The sequence below is a fragment of the Brienomyrus brachyistius genome, chromosome 1 (genome assembly GCF_023856365.1).
Source record: "Brienomyrus brachyistius isolate T26 chromosome 1, BBRACH_0.4, whole genome shotgun sequence".
NCBI lineage: Eukaryota > Metazoa > Chordata > Actinopteri > Osteoglossiformes > Mormyridae > Brienomyrus > Brienomyrus brachyistius.
In genome coordinates this window covers 37,791,619-37,811,333 of record NC_064533.1, presented here as the reverse complement: position 1 = coordinate 37,811,333, position 19,715 = coordinate 37,791,619, and the positions used below count along the sequence as shown (strand labels likewise).

The following is a 19,715-nucleotide window of genomic DNA, read 5'->3' as shown; positions in this document are numbered from 1 at the left end:
TTGACCGAAATCAGAGGGTTATATTCTTGTCGGGAACTGAATGTGCTCGGTCTTAATTGATAGGCCCTATATTTAAAAAAAAAAAAACGGGAGATTTAAATCAGTGGAAAATCTGTTTCATTGGAGAGTTCACAGTTACATAGCCCTGGGTAAACTGTTGTATTTAAGTTTTGGAGGCATGTCACTTTCGGGGCTGTTTCCCGACAGGAACCGCATAACTTTCCTTATAAGGCGCAGTTCCTCGAAGGGCAGCCGGAACGACGCGGACCGTTAACTTTACCGGCAAACTTCATTTATATCCTATCACAGTACACACATTTACATACAAAGATTAGAACAACACAGTTCGTTTAGAGAACCCTATTCCGAAAAAGAGTAATCATAGACTATTTTTTAAAATAAGATAAACGGTTGACAGTCGTAGTGGAATTTTTTATGGATCCAAATAAGCTTGTATTCAGCTGACATTGCATGTAATAATCAACAAGAGATGCAACTCCTTTAGATGCGTCCTATTGATGAGTAATGAATACCAATTCCACCTCAGAAAGGGACAACTTTTCCCTTCAATTAAGTATTCTTAAGGAATTTTAACGCAAATAACTTGCAAAAATAATGGTAACCAACTGACAGTAATAAACACGATAAAGGACCAAAATAATTTTATGCCAATATCCTGATCTTGTTACGTTTCTGAACCTTTGTGTTATGAGGAAGTCATTACTTAAAACTGATGAAAATCAGTAAATAAAAGGATATCTATTAACTTTAAATGTATATTTTTATTCTGACATTCACAGTTAAAGCATGGTCTTAAACATGTGGTTCAGATTGCACTTGTCCTCTTAATCTCCCCTACTGGTTTATTTTATATCTCTCAGCAGCTTATCCAAATCTCAAGTCAGTACTACAGGCATTTAGTACAGAATTACACAAAATTCAGTGACAAGCCAAAAAAAAAAAAAAGTTAGCTAGCGATTTGTTTAAAGTACTAACTACAAGGATTTAACAGAACTAGAAACAAGAACTTAAATAAGACAGCATTAAAACATGGTTCGTTTTCAGTTTTACTTTAAATACATTCAGAACTACGTCTCCACCTCTTCATTTATACGCTACCAGTATTTTATGCAGTTGCCCCACATTATAGTATATTTTAACTCCCCGAGTTTTATTCTTAAGGACTAGCTACCAGAATTACTGATATTGGCTCAAATAATATCAAATTTATTTTAAAATTGCAAAATTGTTTTCTTTAAATACTACCGTGATGAAACAAACAATCTTGCCATAATTTAGTTAATATCAGGTATAAATTGAGGTGTTAAGGGGACATCCATGGGGGTCTCTGGAGCTGTGGCTAATGTCACAGACAGTAGAGCACCCTAGGACAGTCACCAGACAGTCACAGGGCAGTAATGTCACTCCCTTGTCACTGTAGAGATTTAGACGGATACAGACACTCATCCATACAGACAACAAACAAAATGGGCCACTTTAAACACGTATAGTGCAGATTACAAAAAAAAAAAAATCCTGTCTTAAGGTGCATATATTGAGTGATTGGAGAAAGGCAAACATTCAGTAAGAGACCATAAGAGGCTGAAACCAATGGTAAAATTTAGTTTATGGCTTCCAGAATGACAAAGTATACAAAAGTCAAAAAAAGTCTATCAAAAATACAGATCTGCAGAAAAGAAATGTTACATAGCAGGAAGAGAACTGGCTGAGAAGTAGAGATGTTTTCAGATGTGTGTTATTAGACCCTGACGTGACGTACTCCTGGCTGAGCAGCTCCTTCTTTTTACCGGATTCCCGACCAGCTGTGCAGGTATGAAGTCCAACCAGACGCCCGGGATCCTGCTGCTGACTCCTGATCACCTGTAACGATTAAACCACATTTGGCCAGTTAGCTATAGACTCACACATGCAATAAAGAATCTCGTACTAGGTGGTGTACGACACCGGTTAGTGACTGAAACTGTGTTGTTCTGGCACAAATTATAAGGGTCCAAAGTGATAGTCCTCTAGATCAAGGCCTTATTTACAGTGAAAGCTACTTCTGCAAAGAAAACAATCTGGGGAGGTATGTGACAGTGGGGAGACTGCTGGGAATAGTAAAAGTTGTTGGGGGGTGGGGGTTTTCGACAGTGAAAGTTGTCAATTGATACAACAACTGCTCTAGGGTAAAAAGAAAAAAAAAAGCGTATTACAAGTACTGTCCCAATATAGGCAAAAAGTCAGTAGGACTGAAGGGTCAGTAAAGTGTGAGGCTCTCGTACAGGAGAGACGGTAAGTATGAGCTATAGGACAGGCTAGCATACCCAGGGCGATGGCCCCTAGCCTACTCTTCTCTTCAGGGCTCAGCTGCAGCATGGTGTGGATGACTGGAAGCAGGGCCTGCCTCTCACTCCCTGGCTTCAGGAAGATGAACTGCAGTAACACATTCTTCAGGTATTCCAGGCTGGCTACCGACTTCTCACGCTCCTGGTTCCTCTCTAGCCTGCGCACCTCATTCTTCAGGAGCTGTGAAACACACGGGATGGGTCCATCACTGCCTGTGGCACAGAGCCCCTGCAGCAGCGGTAGAGGACAAAGCGGCTGAGAGGATCAGGCTCACTCACGGCAATCTGCTCCATGAGCACGGCGTTGGTGGCCTCAGTCTCGTGCAGCAGGCCGTTCACATGCTCCAGGCTGCGCGTGGCCGTGTTCAGCTTCTGGGTGAGCTCCTCTTTGCTGACCTCTGCTAACCAGATGAAGGGCTCTGCACACACACAACTAATCTTCACTACAGTGTACTGCACTGAGTTGTTAATCATCTGTGGTGATTTAATGCTAGTCTGCGAAAGTGAATAGGCATGCCTGTTATTAAAATATGATTGAAAGTCTCTCCCCCACAGCAGAGGCGAAGGCAGGACACTGACCCTGCTTGGGGTCTGGGGAAGTGAGCAGCTGGTCCAGTGACAGTAAAGGGGTGCTGGTTGAGGATGCAGACTCTGTCTCCGTGGTCTCCATGCCCTCTCCCTCCTCCCGTGCCATGGACTGCAGGTCCAACAGGCTCAGGTCTACAGCCTTCCTTTCCTGCAGGACCTTCCTAGCCTGTGGCACTGACACTGGACCTAAGAAGGGGAAAAGAATAATAAACAGAGAATTATATCTACTAAATTATCATTACTCAGCATTATTTAAAAAGTAAAACCACGATGAACACTTAAATCGTCCAATTTACAACCATAGTCCCACCAGAGGGCACTATTGTGCAATTCATTTTTTTCAATACCCTAATGCAGCCGTATGTACTTCATACATATAATAGTACTGTATTCAGAGTAGCCACTGAACAACTACTAGATTAAGTATCAACTATAATGGTTGTTATTTAAGGGATCCTCCTCTGGACCATCATACGAAGTCAGTAAGCTAAGCTATATAATATTTACTTATAAAAGGGACATTTTTGCCCAGAATCATTTACCTCATTCTGCAGTCAGAAATTCACATTCAAAGTGAGGACCTTGCTCAAAGCACAGTAAAATGGATACAAAGTACATCCCTTTGTGAAATCCCACTGACAAGGCACTGCTCTTCACCATTCCAGACCCCAGTGTCCCGTAGCAGAATGCATGGGCAGCTGCTGTGGCTGGGTGGCCTGGAACCGATTGCCATGCAAGAGATTTGGAGATGGGTGAAGCTGTTCTCTCTACCTTTGCTGCAGCGTGCCCATGCTCACAGCCAGGGAGGAGGGTCCGTATGCTGCCACTGAGGCACACAAATAGGTGTGGGGGGGGTCTACCCCACCCTACCTCTTATTTTATTCCATTCTGTGTCTTTCCCGTTCTTTGAAAGGCACAAAACATAACTGTGATTTTTATGGGAAGTGGAAGGACAGCTAAGTACCGTGACGCTCTTATGCAGCTTAATAAATCAGAAGGTGGAGGGTGTAACACAGGGAGCAGGCAGACGCAATCTGGCTGCAATGGCGAGAGAGTGAGGGAGCTTGGCCCCGCTCCACGCTGGGATGGGCGGACGGGTGCGCACGCGCCGGTAGCGGCCGCAGCCCCTGCGTGTCTCCAGCGCCGCAGCAGCAGGTGGGCGGCTCCCCCAGGGGCCCCACTAACGAGCTTCTGCTGGCGCGGAGATGAAGGCGGCGCCGGTCGCTGTAAACAACCCGCGCTGCTGGAGTGCAGTTCTGGAGAGGGACCCCTGGGAGGATTTACGGACGGGAGGCAGACGGGAAAACGCAGCCTGGGCCGCGGCACCTGCGAAGCGAGCTTCCCCCTGCACGCTGTGTCTCTGCTCACATGCGCCACTTCATTAGTCTTGCTAGACCTGGCAGAGCACTGCCTTTGCTCAGCGTTGGACAAGACGCTCTGTCCGGAGCAAATGTTCCTCTGGGTGGTGCGTTCAGTGACGAGAGCACTTAGTGTACATTGCTCATTCCCCCTGTGGAGCCCATATCTAAAATAACAAATATTTCTCATCCGTCTGTCATAGACTTACCCACCTACAAAGCAACAAACATCAGGGTGCACTAAATCCTAGCAGTCCATTTCCCTGTGCGCGCAGCAGAGAGCAGTAGGCAGGGAAACGCCCTCCATCGCAGGGAACACACTATGGGTAACTAAGACATGCCAAATTAACCCAACCACACATGGACTGGCAGGAATGCCACACGACACAGGGAGAACAAACATAGAGTTGGCATTGAAAGCCAAGATGGAGGATCTACTTTTACATCTATGGTATGTGTATGACGCAAGTCACGCACGCAAATGCTGGGCTTTCCCCTCCTTCTCTCTTACTAGTAATACCAGGTTCCCGCTGCTGCTGCTGGAACAGCTGACTCTCCAGTCTGCTAATCTGCTGCTGCAGGGTCTCCACGGTGCTGCGGTGCTCCTCCTGCAGGTGGCGCACCTGCTCCCGGAAGGTACTGCGCATGGAGTCTGCCTGGGCGCTCAGCTGACTCACTGTCTGGGTGTGCTCCGTCTTCAGGGTCATGTGCTCCGACTGTAGGGAGAGGAGCCTAGGAAAGAGGGAGGGGTGGAGACCACCGCAGAGTAAGAGACTGGGTGCGGCTGGTATGTTGAGCGGGCAGCAGGAACCCCCACACCAAACTACATTCACACTACAGAGTCACGTCTGACCCTCAAGCCTCACTCTGTGGGCCCTCACCTCTCCCTGAGCTCAGCCTCCTTGGCCACACCCTCCTGCAGGATCTTGTTGTGTCTCTCCAGCAGTGTGTCGTGTTCGGCTTGCAGCTGCTGCAGGTCACAGCAGCTCTGCTGCAGGTTCTGCTGGGTGTCCTGCAGCCTAAGCTGCAGCTGCTCCAGCATGCTCTCCATGTACTCCCTGTGGCCCACGCACACGGGAAGCGCCATTAGTCTCAGGTGGCGTGCCCCCATCCCCAACAAAATGTGCTTGTCAAAAGATGCTTGTACTGATATAAAGAAAAGTGAACCCTAAACCACAGGCATATAATAATTTGAACATTAATTATCTTCAATTAATAGAATAAGGTCTTATGTACAGTTTTAGGAACACAGTCAGAGCGAGTTTAATTTCGACCTGAGCTGTGATTGATGGGGTGGGGGGGGGGGGCACATAGCACCCCAGTCCATAACGGACCCTAATGAGGTTCAGCCTCATTAGCAGACCATTGACTTTCTGCATGAACAATCTGCACCCACTGCAGGTTCTCAGTGGGCACTCTGCACAGGCGCAGCTGCAATGTGGCCGACGGAGGGGGGGGGTGCATCTTCCTCAGAAAACGGTAATTAAGGGATCAATGTGGATACACGAATGAACCCAGCAAGCTCTGCGTGTGATGTCAGCGGGAAGCGTACAGAGGGCCGAGTTAATATTCAAAGTCAGGGTAGCACAGTGCAGCCTCACACCCCAGGGCTGTGGCTGCGAGTGCAGTTTCCATAGTCCAAAGACTTGTGTTTAATGAACTGGCGCCCACAACGTGACTGTGTGTCAGTGAGTGTGCCCACCCTGCAATGACTATTACGTAGTACTTTACTATTACCTCACCATAAGGAGTTCGAAGGCTGCACTGGGAAAAAAATAATCAGCCCTGTATTTTGGGGTCCCCCTTGTTTTTGTTGGCCCACAAAACCATCGGCCCACTGGGAAAATGCCTGTTATGCCAGATGGCTAATCCAGCCCTGCGGAGCTGTCAGGGAAACTCATTTAATTGCCTGAATCTACTCTTCTATGCTGTAATGTTGTGCACCTGATAAATAGACTTTGATTTGATGGGCTGGCAGCCCATACGGGGTGTCCCCTTTTTGGGACAGGGCGTGCGCATGCCAACATACCTTTCCTGCTTGGCTACCTCACTTTCATTTTTTGTTGAGTTCCTGTTCTTCTGCTGTTTGAGGACATTGTGGACGCGCACTTTGTAGCTCTCGAACTCCGACGTCATCGTGCTCAGCTCAGCCTGCCATAGACCGGAAAAGTTGTCTCTGACCAAAGAACGAGCTGTAACTGCAAAGCCTGGACATAATTCATGGCACCAAAATTGCAAAAGCTACAAACGTCAACACAAGGCACATGGTAGAAAGAAGCATAAAACCGCTGAATTCGTTTAGTCAGGGAGTCAATCCATTACCAGCACGGCCTGTTAGTAGGGGTCAGTACCTTGGTTGTGCTGCACTCCTCTTGCAAGGTGCTCAGCCTGTGTTGGAAGGTGCTGGCTGTCCGCTGCTGCTGCTCTGTGACGGTCCTCAGCTGCTCCTGCAGCCGGTGCTTCTCTGCTGTCAAACTGCTGCACTGTATCTGCAACCAGGCGTGCTGAAGTTAGCCCTCAGCCCCGTTAGCATCCACTATGCATTAGCACTTAGCACCACGTTTGCATTTGGCGCTATTAGCCTCGGTGCTGCCTTAGGTGCCATTACACTTCATGCTGGATTAGCCATTAGCTCCCATTCTGTGTTAGCGGTCAGATCCATTAGCCTCTATGCTTTATTAGCACCCAGTGCCTTCAACATCCACACTGCATCAACACCTGGCACTACAGCACGTTACAGCATCTGACACTCATTCTATTTTTTGAGACGAGAACCTAATCCTAGTACATTGGCTAACAGAGAATATCCCTGTACAACCTTGTAGTCCTCCAGTTGCTGCTGATGAGCCTCTAGCTCCCCCTTCAGTGAGGCCTGGACGAACATCTGATCCACCTCCTGCAAGGGAACATATTCGCATCACGCCTGCCAGGCTACACTTCATGATAAGTTGAGGGGCCTCAGTGATCTGCAGTTCTAACTTGTGAGGACTTACGTGTTTCTTGGCATCAGACAGTTCCTTCTTTGTTTTAACCAGGAGCTGCTTCATCTTGGATGTCTTTTCTTCACCCCGTTCCACGCGTAACTTCAGAGACACTAGACAGGCAAAAGGACATAAGGGAGATTTATGAAAAAGGAAGTCCACCAGCACCCTGGCCCCCCGTGTCACATGACCGCACCGATCTCTTCGGCGAGTCCATCCTCGGCCTTCCTCCGAGACTGTATCTCATCACTCAGCTCCTGGATGTGACTGTCTTTCTCAACCAGCTTCTGGTTCAGCTCCTTGACCAACCGTTCATAGTGGGCCATCTCCATGTCCATGAGCGTACTTTGCTGGGCATCCTGGCCAGGCACAGCAAAGCAAATCATACTCAAATTTGGTGGTTTACACAGAGTTGTGTTGCAGGCTCACTTCCTACTTGCTACAGGAACTTTAGCTCCAGGTCTAGCTTTAATTGGTATCTGCTGCAAAAGCACTGTGCTAGACAGGCTGTGTTTTTGCTTTCTTCGATTTACTGAATCATCACACTGTACTGCACTGTACTCTGTCTGGTGACAATTTCTCATAAGGAGTTAATGAAGTTAACTACCCTACCTACCTACCTACCTAGTCTAGTAACCCAACCCAGGAACACCTGACCCAGAGGACTGCACAGAGCTACGGTAATGTTTCTACTCATGGTATGGTTTGTTTTCAAGCTTTCCGAGATCCAGTACCAGAAGATGCATTTCCTGTTCTACTTATGGGCGGACAGAGACCAACAGCAGCCCGGGTGTAGGTCGGTACATACTTTCCTGAGCTGCTCCACCTCCTGGGCTGCCTGCTGAAGCTGTTGCTTCTGTCGCTGTAGCTGAGCCGTCAAGTCCTCAGCCTCCTTCACGATGGCTGACTGCTCCTGATCAGACCACGGAAACACACATAGCAAGGAGCATTTCAGACCTGCTCTTCCTCATGGGAATGTCATCCCATTCTAATGAAGGACTCCCAACCACTGCAGTAACTTCCTTGATATGCCCCACAGTATGGGAAGGGATGCTTATGAGCCCCCCCTGCCCTCGTCCAGGAACCCCGTACCTTCTCTTTTTGTTCTCTTAAAAGCCTTTCTGCCTTCAGGTCCTTTTCCAGATTACATTTCAGCTTATGCATCTCCAAAGCCTGAGCCTCCAGCTGCTTGACATTGCTTTGCAGAGTTTCCAAGTGTGCCATCATGTCTTCCCTCTCAGAGGTCGACTGCTCATGCTGGTAAAAAAAAAATGGAAGGACAGGCCAATGTCTTGATGTGGGGGGTTTTATTCTATCAAGCATGTCTTTCTCTTCTCATACTGTAGCACTTTCTAACGAGCTTTTTAGGTTCCCCAAGGGCCTTGGTTTAGAGCCAGTACCTGAATGCTCTACCTGTGCCACACTATAAGGGGTCTCCAGGGAAACAAATGAATTACAGCTGTTCCGCCCCTTGGTTCCTGATGTGCCATCTGACATGCAGTACATTCCGCCATGTTAACCTGTCAGCTACCTATTATTACATCACTCTGAAGTTGGACTTTATTTCCAGATAAATGTGACAGAAATTGAGCAAAATAAACAATAAAACCCTAATGGATCCCTGGATCGTTGACTCCAGAAGCCATCTGTGATTTCTCTCACAATAATGACCAGCATGGCAGCGTTTATTCACAGCAAATGTTTCCCTTAGAATAACAAATGCCAGTGCAAGCAAACCTGCTCCAGACGGCAGACAACGAAAGGCATGCTGAGTAATGAGGCTCAGTCACACCACCTCAGTCACCTGCAAAAGGGTAGCCTGCAAACGCTTGTTCAGATCCCCAATCTGTCGCTCTGTCTCTTCCACTTTCTCCTTCGTTTGCTCTAGCTCCTCCGTCTGTCGGTCATACTCCACCAAAAGATTCTGCAATTCAGACAACACTTAGATTAGCACTGCATCCTAATAAGCACCACATTAGACGTGCTTCCCCAGACAAGAATACCATTTCCAGCAGCCAAAACAGACATGGGCATGAAACGAAACAGTTCAAGCCAATGGCCTTCATCAAAAAAAAAGTGAACCAATGCATGATTCCCCATGAATACATTTCAGCAAAACATAACTAGGGAAAGACAATATAAAACCTACAGAATTCCTGATAACAAATTACTTTGACAGAAATACCATTAACCACACATTCAAACATAGTCCTTATTCCTTGATTTGTCACTCCAGAAAAGGAAGGGTTGGACCTGCGAGTTCAGGGATACCTTGTAGCCCTCTGCACCCTGTAGGACATCCTTTACTGAGTTAGACATTCTGTCACGCTCCTCCTTCAGGTTCTCCACCTCCTCTCTCAGATTAAAGACCTAAGATTAGGGGAAACAGGCTGTTAAGTCTGGAAATGTCACAGGATGATACCTGCGGCTGCCAGGGCCCCAAAGAGGCACAAGCTGCATACCTCCTTTCTGCTGCTATCCAGCTCCTTCCTAGCTTTCACTGCCACAGCTTTTATCTTGTTCATCTTCTCTTCTTTTTCCGTATTTTCTTTTTGGAGGTCGGCTGCATGATTTTTAAATAAAGGGATTAGTGGAGAAAGTGTCTAGATAAACATTTTGAAAGACAAAATTAAGGGGAGGAAATGCTACTTTAGTAGTTAGTTCTGGATGTTCCTTTACCAATCTTTGCCGAAAGTTCGGTAACCATGTTATCTTCAGACTGGTCAGAATCCTTTTGAGACTCCTAAAAAGGAAGAAGAGGAATGAGTAACCCTAAATGAGTAACCCTAAATGAGTAAACCTAAATGAGTAAACCTAAATGAGTAAACCTAAAGTAATCACCAAGTCATATGTTAACTAATGTGGGGATTAGCCCACTGATTCCTTCACCAATGTTAATGCTTTCTTTATTTCTTGCCGTCTACAAACAGAGAGATAAATCCAGAACACGAGGAACGAGTTCGCATTCATGGTTAATATGTGCGCAAGCACAGACGATGGTTAAAACATCAGCTATAAGCAATGTTGGTGGTCTCCTCTACACTCACACTGGGGGGATGAATGGCAAAGAGAAGTGACAGTAAGGAAGCCCAGCTAAATAACCGGCTGCTCTTTGCTAAAGTATATATCAGAGCAGTAATGCTCTGCTTTCAGACTAAATGCCAGAAGATCCATTGCTAAGGTCTTTTTTGAGGACTTCACAGTTTCTAGAAGTTCCAGTTGAAACTCAGAACTCCATTCTTAGATTCTAAAACTTACTGAGGAGCCTGTAAACGTACAATGCAAATCTATCTGGAGAGAGCCAACTAACCTTCAGAAATGTTATCTCTTTCTGTAAGTGCAATAGCAGGGATTCCTTCTCAGCCAACAGCCGCTGCATATCCTCTTTCTCACATGCACTTTCGTCAAACGGTTTTTCGGTTTTGCCTGACTCGTTTTCCATGCCTTGCAGCTTCTCTGCCACATCTGCAAGCTGTGCAAGTAACTCCTGGTTTTCAGCCTTGCCCTTCATGTTCACAGCTTTCATGTCAGACAAGTCTCTGTTCAAGGCTTCTGTGTCAGCAATCTGTTCGTCCAAGCTGGTCTTCAGCAGGCTCTTCTCCCGGTTCAGATCCTCCAAACAGGCCTGGAACTCTGCCTCTCGCTGCATACTCTCCTCCCTCATATTCTCTGCCTCCTGCACCAGCTGGGCCACCCTCTCACTACTCTGCTGCAGCAGGTCATGCTTCACCTGGGCCAAGACACTATCCACCAGGGTCGGAATATCTTCTGCTGCCCTCTTAACAACTTCTTCATTGCTCTGGTCCAGCAAAGCTAAAATGTGGCTCCATGCACGGGAGATTTGGACCTGCTTTGCCTCCACCTCTCGCTTCAACGTATCTCGCTCCTCTGACAGGATATGCAACTGTTCCTCTAGAACTCTTCTTTCCTCATCATATGCTGTGGCATTCACACACTGTGCCTTGCTGGTTTCCTGCAAGGCACTCTCACTTTCCTTCAGCCTGGCCAACTCTTTGGCTAGAACCTGGAGGTCAGAGGTCCGCTGATCCTTCTCCAAAATGGCTTGTGCAAGTTCCCCCTGCAGAGTGCCCAGCTCATGGCCCATGCTCTCCTTCTCTGCTTGGGTGCATGTTAAGGTGGTTGTCAACTCTTCACATTTCTGATGCATATCTTTGCTACACAGGGAAAGGTTGTAAAGACTCATTTCCAGTTCAACAGCTTTAGCATGCTCTATATCATACTCATTTTTCACTCTTTCCATTTCTGCATGGATGTCCTTTTTGGCATTAGACAGTACATCGAGGGTCTCTTCTAGCTCCATGATTGTGCCCTCTTTCTGGTGAAGAATGGAGAGGATGTCCTTGTTATTCTGCTGCAGATTAGCCAAAGAAACCCTCAGATCTTCTGCAGCTTTGGCTTCCTCCTTGCAACTCTCCAGTGTGAGCGTCAAGGTGTTTAATTGCTCCTGCAGGAGGTCCTTCTCCTTGTAGGCAGACCTCAGTTTCTGCTGCAGCTGGTCAATAGCCGAAGCTCCTTGCTCCTTCATTGCATTGTACTGCTTGATAAAGTTTCCAGTTCGGTCTCCCAACTCCAATTCCAGGTTTCTCAGGATGTCTTTAGTTTTTTCATATTCTTCAATTGCTGAATTCCTTTCCAATAGTAGCTGCTCACACCTATTTCTTAACTCTTGAAGTTCATGATTGCTTTTCTCCTTTTCCTTCTCAACTTCAGAAAGAAACTTTTTAAGGTCAGCCATATCGTTCTTATGAATCTCCTTCAAGGTTTCCAGCTCCTGCACATGTTGAGATTGTACTGTTTCCAAGTTTTCCTCTGAACCATTTCTCACCATCCTCTCATCTTCCTTACACATCTGCAGCTCATTAATCTTAAATTCAAGGTCTTCCCTCTCATGCTGGAATTCATCTTTCATTTGATGTATTTGAGACTCTAGTTCAGTCTTCACATTGCTAAGGTAGGTAAGTTCCTCCTGGAGCATGGTGTTCTGGGACTGAAGGTCTTCAAATGTCAACCTCAATCGCACCACCTCATCCTGCATGTCATCAGAAGCTGAAGCTGCAGAGATCTCGGAATATCCAGAACAGTCTCTGGTCCTGCTAGGCTCTTCTTCCTCCTCTTGAACATCATGAAGGAAGGTCTCCTTGAGGGCCAGCTGTTCAGTGAGCTCATCTTGTAGAAGCAGTAGTCGCTCCTTTTCCATCTCAAAATCTGCCACTGTAAGCTCCAGCTGCTCAGTCATCTCCCTCACCTCTTGCTCATGGGCCATTTTCATAGTCTTGGTTTCCTCCTGTAGGACCTCTAGCTCCCTATGGGATTCAGACAGCATGACTCGGTGGTCTTCTTTCAATCTCTCCATCTCTGCATTCTTCTCCATATTAACTATCTGCAGCTTCTTCAACTCCTCACTCTGTTCTTTTGCCCTTTTCTCATTTTGTCTCTGCAATGCCTCCACCTCCTCCTTGTGCTTCACATTAGAGGCATCCATGGCCTTTTGCAAATCCTCAGTTTTTCTCACATGGTCCCTGTTTGCATGGTCCAGCAGTTCCTGAAAACTTTTCAGCTTCTCCAGAGCATGCTAATGTGAATAAAAGAAACATATTCTTGATACATACCATATCTATGTGAATTGCAGTTATATACGCATTTTTCTCAGCAAGGGTATAAAGTTTTTCACTGGACCTGTCACCATGCCAATGTCTGCACTAAAGAGTGATCTTCATTGTCTACCTGTTCCCTTTCCTTGACCATTTCATTTTCCTTGCGCAGAAGCACCAGATTCTGTTGGATTTCTGCTTTCTCCAGCAAGATGGCATCCATTCTCTCCGTCAGTTCCTGGTTTCATAAAGATATTCACAACTAAATGTGTCACACTGCAGTGATCCTCATAATTCATATCATTCAATAATCCTACATACTGCTGTTGTATCTACTGCTTTAAAATGAAAAATTCCATACACTGCTGAAGTCAGACTCAAATCATGGGTTACAGAGTGTGCTGGTTTTTGTTACAGCACATACTTCAGTTTATCACAAACTACCTGCGAAAATCTGCAATAACTGTCCAGATGTCTAACCAAGTAAGAGTTCACCTTTAAAAGACGTGTCTGAAGCAACATTCTGAGTCCGTAAATGAAAGAAGGTATACATTTACCGGTTTAATCCCGGGAGCTACACATGCGGCGCAGTCATGCAGTAAGACACACAAACCTGGATGACACAGTCACCGGTGACGCCGCTGGGATTCTCTCTCAGGGTCTCTACCTCCTTTTCCAGATCTGGTCGATTCAAGATAAACATGAATGGTGAGTTAAGATAATTATTAACAAAAACACAAGTATGGAAAGTAATAAGTATATAGTTATTAAACTTGAAATCAAACTCCCTTGAATAAAAACTGACAGCTTATATTCTATATTAATTTACCTGAACATTTCGACTTCACCTTCTGCAGGAGAGCCATTTGCTTTTTTGCATATTTAATCAGGTCATCTTTTGACAATGTATCCAGCTGAAAAAATGAAGAGAGATTATTCAAAGCAGTCATGTAAGAACCAGGAGGAACACCTGAAGGTAAACTGGATCTTATGCACTTAAGCATTCTTTCACAATAGAGATGAAAAATGTATTACAAACACAGGAAGGACACAGGGATGGCAGGAAGAGCCAAGAGCTTTATTTGGTTAAGGGAATGGGGACAGTTTTAACAGAATGGTGGGAGGAACAAACAGCCATCTTAGCCTTAGCACTAAGGAAAGCCACAAACAAAATGGGTGCTGGGTTTTAGGAGAGACTATGATGGTGTGCAGCTGGACATGTGGCTTGGGCCAAGAGACAAAAAGTCTTCAACAGAATTCTAAGCGTGGGAAGAGAAACATACAATACAGTGTCAATATGCCACATATTTAAAAACCATTCATAAGAGTAACTGCTTTTTCAGCACAATACCTTGGACTTCCCAGTCCCTGGGGTAGCAGGTGAAATGACAGACTCCTGCATATTCTCCTGCTTGAGGGAAAAAAATATATTGCAGTCCACAGTTATCCATAAGTAACCCAAGAGCCACTTGTTAGGACGCAGAGTTGTTCTGTCTCTCTGTATTGCCTAGATATTTTCAGTTAACCTTGCCATCCACTGTAGATATTCCATGGCTTGTGAAATATGACAGTTTTCCCCCAAAAACCTGAGCTTTTCATTAATTAAAAGTTCTGCAGCTGGCAGTAGGGATATGAACTCTTGTGTGCCATACAATAGGTCCAGAGAACCTTAAACAGCTCATTTAATATCACATTTAAACAATAATTTATATGGGTTTAGTTAATCAACTACCCAGACTGTCACAAAACAAGCATTTCAATAACTGCTATACATATAAAAAAAACATGTATATCACATAGAGTGTTTTCAGTATAACTTATAGAAAGAATTTTCTATATAATCACACACATAATTGCAAGGCTCGCACTACGTGAGGCTGTTAGGTATGTACAAGATACCAAAAGGACTATTCTAATTAGTTAAATGTGTCAAGCTATTCCATCCCTTTTATTCTCCTAACAAAATACAAATGGTTAGTTTTTGCACAGCAAGAGCAGGTACCCCAAAAGGATCTCGCTGCATCCTGGATGGCCTATTAACGCAGACACACGGAAGTCTACCTGCTAGCGAAGTAGCCGCCTAGCTAAGCAGCGAAAAAAAACAGGTATATAAGCTTACCTCCATTTTTGCCACGGACACTGCGTCACAGTTTGGTCGGTTATGCTGTCAGTAGCTATACTATGAAATAAACAGGTAACTTAGCACCACGACCAGCACATATCGGTCGGTCCAGCAGTTAGCCGTGTGCCTCAAGGTCCCATTGTTTGTTTCCGCCTTCGTATTCAATGTCAACATTGACGCGTCGCCCAGTGATTGGATGAGAGGGTAATGGGGCGGGGTCGAGGTTCAAAGAGGCCCGCGTCGGAGCGTAGTAAGGTATATGGAACGATCGATGGATTCCGCAACTCAGAAGGGCAGTCTGCGCTGGGATGGTATATACCAGATTTAGTATTGTATAATATTAACTAAATAACAGTGTTAGATTAACTAAAATGCTAAATAAATACTTTGCATTTTAAAGTTAGGTTTAGGAACTATACACTTAATTGAAAAGTTTTGATAATTAGTGCTAGTGTGATCAGCATATTTTGCTCAGTCTCTTTGCTTTCTATTGACAAATCTGCATCACTGATGGCTCTTGCTTTCAGCTGACACTTAAGCAGGTGTGATAGAAAATTCATATTATGTAAGTAATTAATAATAGAACTTATAATGGTGCTGTTGATTTACCTATAATGATTGAAACAATATAACCTCACTCGAATCAGTCAGATGTATCAAGCATAATGTACTAATGCAAGTTTGCTTAAGTAAGGGATTTCTATTTTCTATTAAGGAACTAAGATGTTTTCCATAATAAAGCTTGCTCAGCAAGGGCCCGGGTTGGCATGACCTGGTAGTGAGATAAAGTTATTGGATAAAATTAACTTGACTCAGTATGAAATTGCAAAATAAAATTCCGTTCAGGTTGCCCTGTTCTGAGCTGAGAAGCAAGCCTCAATAAGCAGAAGTACCTGGTGTACAGACACCTGATCCTTTTCTTTGAACTGTCTAATGACTGGTGCATTTCTGGCTATAAGAGATGTATGCACTTGTTGTTTGGGGAGCAGAACATGCGACGCATGATTGCTGAGTGTCTGTTCCCTTTGAGCTCATTGACATAATAAAGATTGTCAAACACTTAAACATCCGACTTCAAGATATTTCTTCCACACAGGATAATAGATTATCATTTTATTTTGAAACTGAGTTACACATTTTGGATAATGCACACTCATTAGCTATGTATTTTATCCTTACCCATTCATCCATCCATCTTCATAATCACAGATGCACCACAGATGCAGGGTAACGATGAACCTACCTCAGGAAATACAGGCTCCCCCACAAATACAGGGAGAAAATGCAAACTCCAAATGTACAGCCAGGGGCAGTATGACTAATTAAGTGCCTTGTGTTTGATCCTCCTCACATTTCTATATATCACACACACTTTTTAAATAACAGTTTTCATGCTGCTGCTGTAGTGGATGAGTGGAAAATTCCTCAATGGTCTTCAGAAAGATAGAGTGAGAGATGCATGCACTCGCTTTATAATGATCTTATAATGAAAGAGAAGCATTCTAACGCAGCAAGGGTACTGCTGCAAATCACCTCAGGATTTTTTCAGTGAAATCATATTAATCAGAGCATCTGATAAGCCACATCTTATAAACCTCTAGAGGCACATGGGGAAAATGGAGTGTGAAGACATTCATGTAATTTGGGAACCAAGGAATCCATTTATTTCAGTGTTTGCAATTCTGTTTTATAGCCAACTTAGCAGAATTGCTGGCTGTGCTTACGGCATAACACACACCCAGTAGATGCAGCAGAGAGATGTGCGGAAAACCAGAGGTCTGTAGCACAGCGATTAAAGCATCAGAGCAGTGGCTGAATATTGTTTCTCAATTCAGTCCTCGGGGACCCCCAGACATCCACATTTTTGCTCCCAGCGCACCTGAACCAACCAGTCAGGCAACCTAGAACATGGAATACCTGATACAGGTGTGTTAGGGAGGGACTTTATGACACTCTGAGAACTGGGTTGAGAAACACTGGCCTGGAGGAAGGAAGCTACTTTACCTACCCATTTAATATTTAGAAGTGCATCTTGGCCAAATCACAGACCAAATCACCATGGCTGACCAATTCAGCACAGAAGGACACGATGGCTATAAGCTGTAGGTGTGAGTGTGGGGAGGGGGTGGGTGCGGCCCGTGTGCCTGTCCACTCTGTCTGATCATACAGAGAATATTGAGTGTTTCTGTTTTGACATGAGTAGGAGGGGCTGACAGATCCTCCTCAGCGGCTCCTCCTCTGACATTCCTGAGTCAGCCCGTCACGCTCGGCTGCCTTGATACAAAGACCACGGCTCATCCATTCAGTCAACTACTGTGGCAACCCACATGCCCGGGTCAAAAACAGCCGTCCATCAGGGAGAGCATCTTCGCCCCCCCCCCCAAAGGGCCCTGGGCATTCCGAAGGCCTCCCCCATCCAAGCGATCACTCAGAGAGTCGCTTTCATATGATGCAATTGACGTGATGCTGCATTAAAATGTAGCAAATGGCTCCTGCGCGTCAATCACTTTGGAGGGTGGGGGTCTGACTGCTGGGCTAGGGTAGGGGGGAGCTGTTCAATCTGCGTGCCTTTTCATAACCTCATTTACCTCTCTGTCACTTTAAATGCTGTCAGGGAAATGCGGCAGCATCCCTGTGTGCAGCCCTTCCAGAAAAGCTATTTGAATAGCAATTCTGCTGGGTGGGACGCCAGAGGGCCCTAGCTGGAACAAAGCTGTAGCTTTTAATTCTCTGGCCATAACAATGCACAGCTGACAGTATGAAAAGCCAGAGCTGGACCCATGACATTTATATAATAATAAGCCTGTTTCTCAGATCTGCTCCAACCTCACCAGCTGATTGCAAGATGTTGTAGACCATGGAACCAAGAAGGACCAGCCAGGCTTCGTGCCTGGGTAACCTTCGTAGTGTCATTAAGAATGCAGTGATGAACAATCACGGAAAAAAAAGCTGACAAATAATTTTATGCAAACCAATAAAAAAATTGTAATAAAACTATGAATTATATCTGTATCTTTTTTTAAAACAAAAACGTAATGAGGTAAAAAGATACTGTTTACTCACTGAATACCACAATATGATATCTATTGATCAGCTGTATTTTCAGACTGTACATTTAATGTAAGATCATAGGTAGCATTAGCAAAATCTCAATACGTATTGCCAGGCATGAGCTTATCATGAAGTGAGTGAGTATCAAGAATTAAGGACATAAATGTAGGGCCAGATGTTTATATCTGAGACTTTCAAAAGCAAAGTAGATATCAGTTTATGTGACCCCATTTGTTCAGATGTGTTCCATGGTTAAAGCAAGATTTATTTCTACAAAATAAATGATTGAAGTCAGCGAACTTAACAGGCAGACAATAGCGTTTTATTAGCATACTTTATCAAATCCAACACACAAAAAATTGTCATTTCACTTTCACATTCTTGCTACTAGATATTATGCAATCAGGTTGATTATTACTAAAGTGTTTTCCCTGCTTTCCCTACATCTAATCATGGCTTGATGGCTGTCTGGGAAAGACCCATTGCTGTATAATTTTATGAATGAGATCGCAGTACAAACACTCTTCTTCCACTGTGGTGCTGTGGCATGTTTGGCTTTGGGGTGGTTATATAGTTATATTACATCAGTCTTAGTGATGCAGACCTGCAAATCTCCTGTGTTTGGTTCATTTGTTTTTCTAATTAGTTAAAATATTTGTATACAATATTAAAACAGTGGAGGGTGGTGCAGTGATTCGCACTGTTGCCTTATACCTCCGGGACCAAGGTTCCATGTGTGTGGAGTTTGTGTGTTCTCCTCCAGTCATCATGGGGTTTCTTCTGGGTAGTCCAGTTTCGCCCCCCCCCTCCACAGTCCAAAAAACATGCTGAGACTAACTGGAGTTACTAAATTGTTCATAGTTGTGTATGACTGACTGTGCCGTGCAATGGGTTGGTATCCCATCCTGGGTTGTTTCCTGCCTAGTGCCCTTAGATTCCAAACCACCCCCCCCAAACCCTGAAAAAGATGAGCAGTTTCAGAAAATGAGTGGATGGATTAAAACAGAGGTTTAACTTACAAATGAGGGGAATGTCATCCAATTGTAAATGTACTCCTCAGACTGTCTACACAGTCATTCCACTGAAAGGACTTGGGTTATCATAAATCACAGGCTTTTGCCATCATCTGAAACGCAGAGGGCAGCTGCCTCACGATACAAAAGAGAGGGGGGCATTATGCTCGACTTTAAAAGCACACATCACACATTCTGGCTGACATTAAAGACGTGTCAGCCGCTGTGATGTACGTCAGGCCTCCTATTCCTCCGTGTCCAATTTCAAAAGCAAGATTAAAATGAAAATGTTCACATCTGCCTTTAAATGTAGTGTAACCCATTATTAAAGGTAAATGACTCTCAACCTGGATGTAGGTGGTGACCATATATACAGTAATTCCATAAAGTGAATTTCATGTAATTTATTTTTTTTATTTTTGCACAGAGAAAATTGAAGGCTTTTTTTTTTAACTTATCTAGTAAATAAAGGTTCATATGCAACATAAACATAAATTTTGACATTTCAGTTTTCAGTAAGGGTTTTTGAAACCTGGCCTTTCTTGCCATTCATCAAAATTCAGTTTTAATCAACATCTGCAATCTTGCTCCTGGGAGACATGAAATGATCTTTAATATTTGCATTTGATATCAGATGTATCTGAG

General features: G+C 44.6%; 1 protein-coding gene across 3 annotated transcripts; it reads right to left on the bottom strand.

Annotated features, from left to right (window-relative positions):
* Positions 1-762: 762 nt before the first annotated feature.
* LOC125719451 (GRIP and coiled-coil domain-containing protein 2) lies at positions 763-15,172 on the bottom strand. 3 transcript variants are annotated; one of them, XM_048994279.1, is made up of 23 exons: positions 15,004-15,172; positions 14,236-14,295; positions 13,714-13,798; positions 13,498-13,565; positions 13,018-13,122; positions 10,583-12,865; positions 9,952-10,015; positions 9,735-9,835; positions 9,544-9,642; positions 9,077-9,196; positions 8,365-8,529; positions 8,081-8,185; positions 7,469-7,631; positions 7,285-7,385; positions 7,110-7,187; positions 6,643-6,780; positions 6,321-6,442; positions 5,173-5,349; positions 4,803-5,023; positions 2,925-3,119; positions 2,625-2,764; positions 2,325-2,526; positions 763-1,881 (listed from the first exon to the last, which is right to left on the bottom strand). In XM_048994279.1, the coding sequence occupies exons 1-23, from the start codon at positions 15,007-15,009 to the stop codon at positions 1,805-1,807; spliced, it is 4,875 nt and encodes a 1,624-aa protein (XP_048850236.1). In that variant the 5' UTR covers positions 15,010-15,172; the 3' UTR covers positions 763-1,804. The 3 variants fall into 3 exon arrangements, with proteins under 3 accessions (XP_048850236.1, XP_048850400.1, XP_048850322.1); XM_048994443.1 differs by having other exon boundaries at positions 4,812-5,023; XM_048994365.1 differs by having other exon boundaries at positions 14,236-14,292.
* Positions 15,173-19,715: the final 4,543 nt, after the last annotated feature.

Bases quoted from the DNA above. Each gene is read 5' to 3' on its own strand.
- LOC125719451 (XM_048994279.1), bottom strand. The intron at 7,632-8,080 runs GTATGTACCGAC...GTGCCTGGCCAG, and splicing joins AGGTGGAGCAGCTCAGGAAA to GATGCCCAGCAAAGTACGCT. The intron at 3,120-4,802 runs GTAAGAGAGAAG...TCCCCTTCTTAG, and splicing joins GCGGGAACCTGGTATTACTA to GTCCAGTGTCAGTGCCACAG.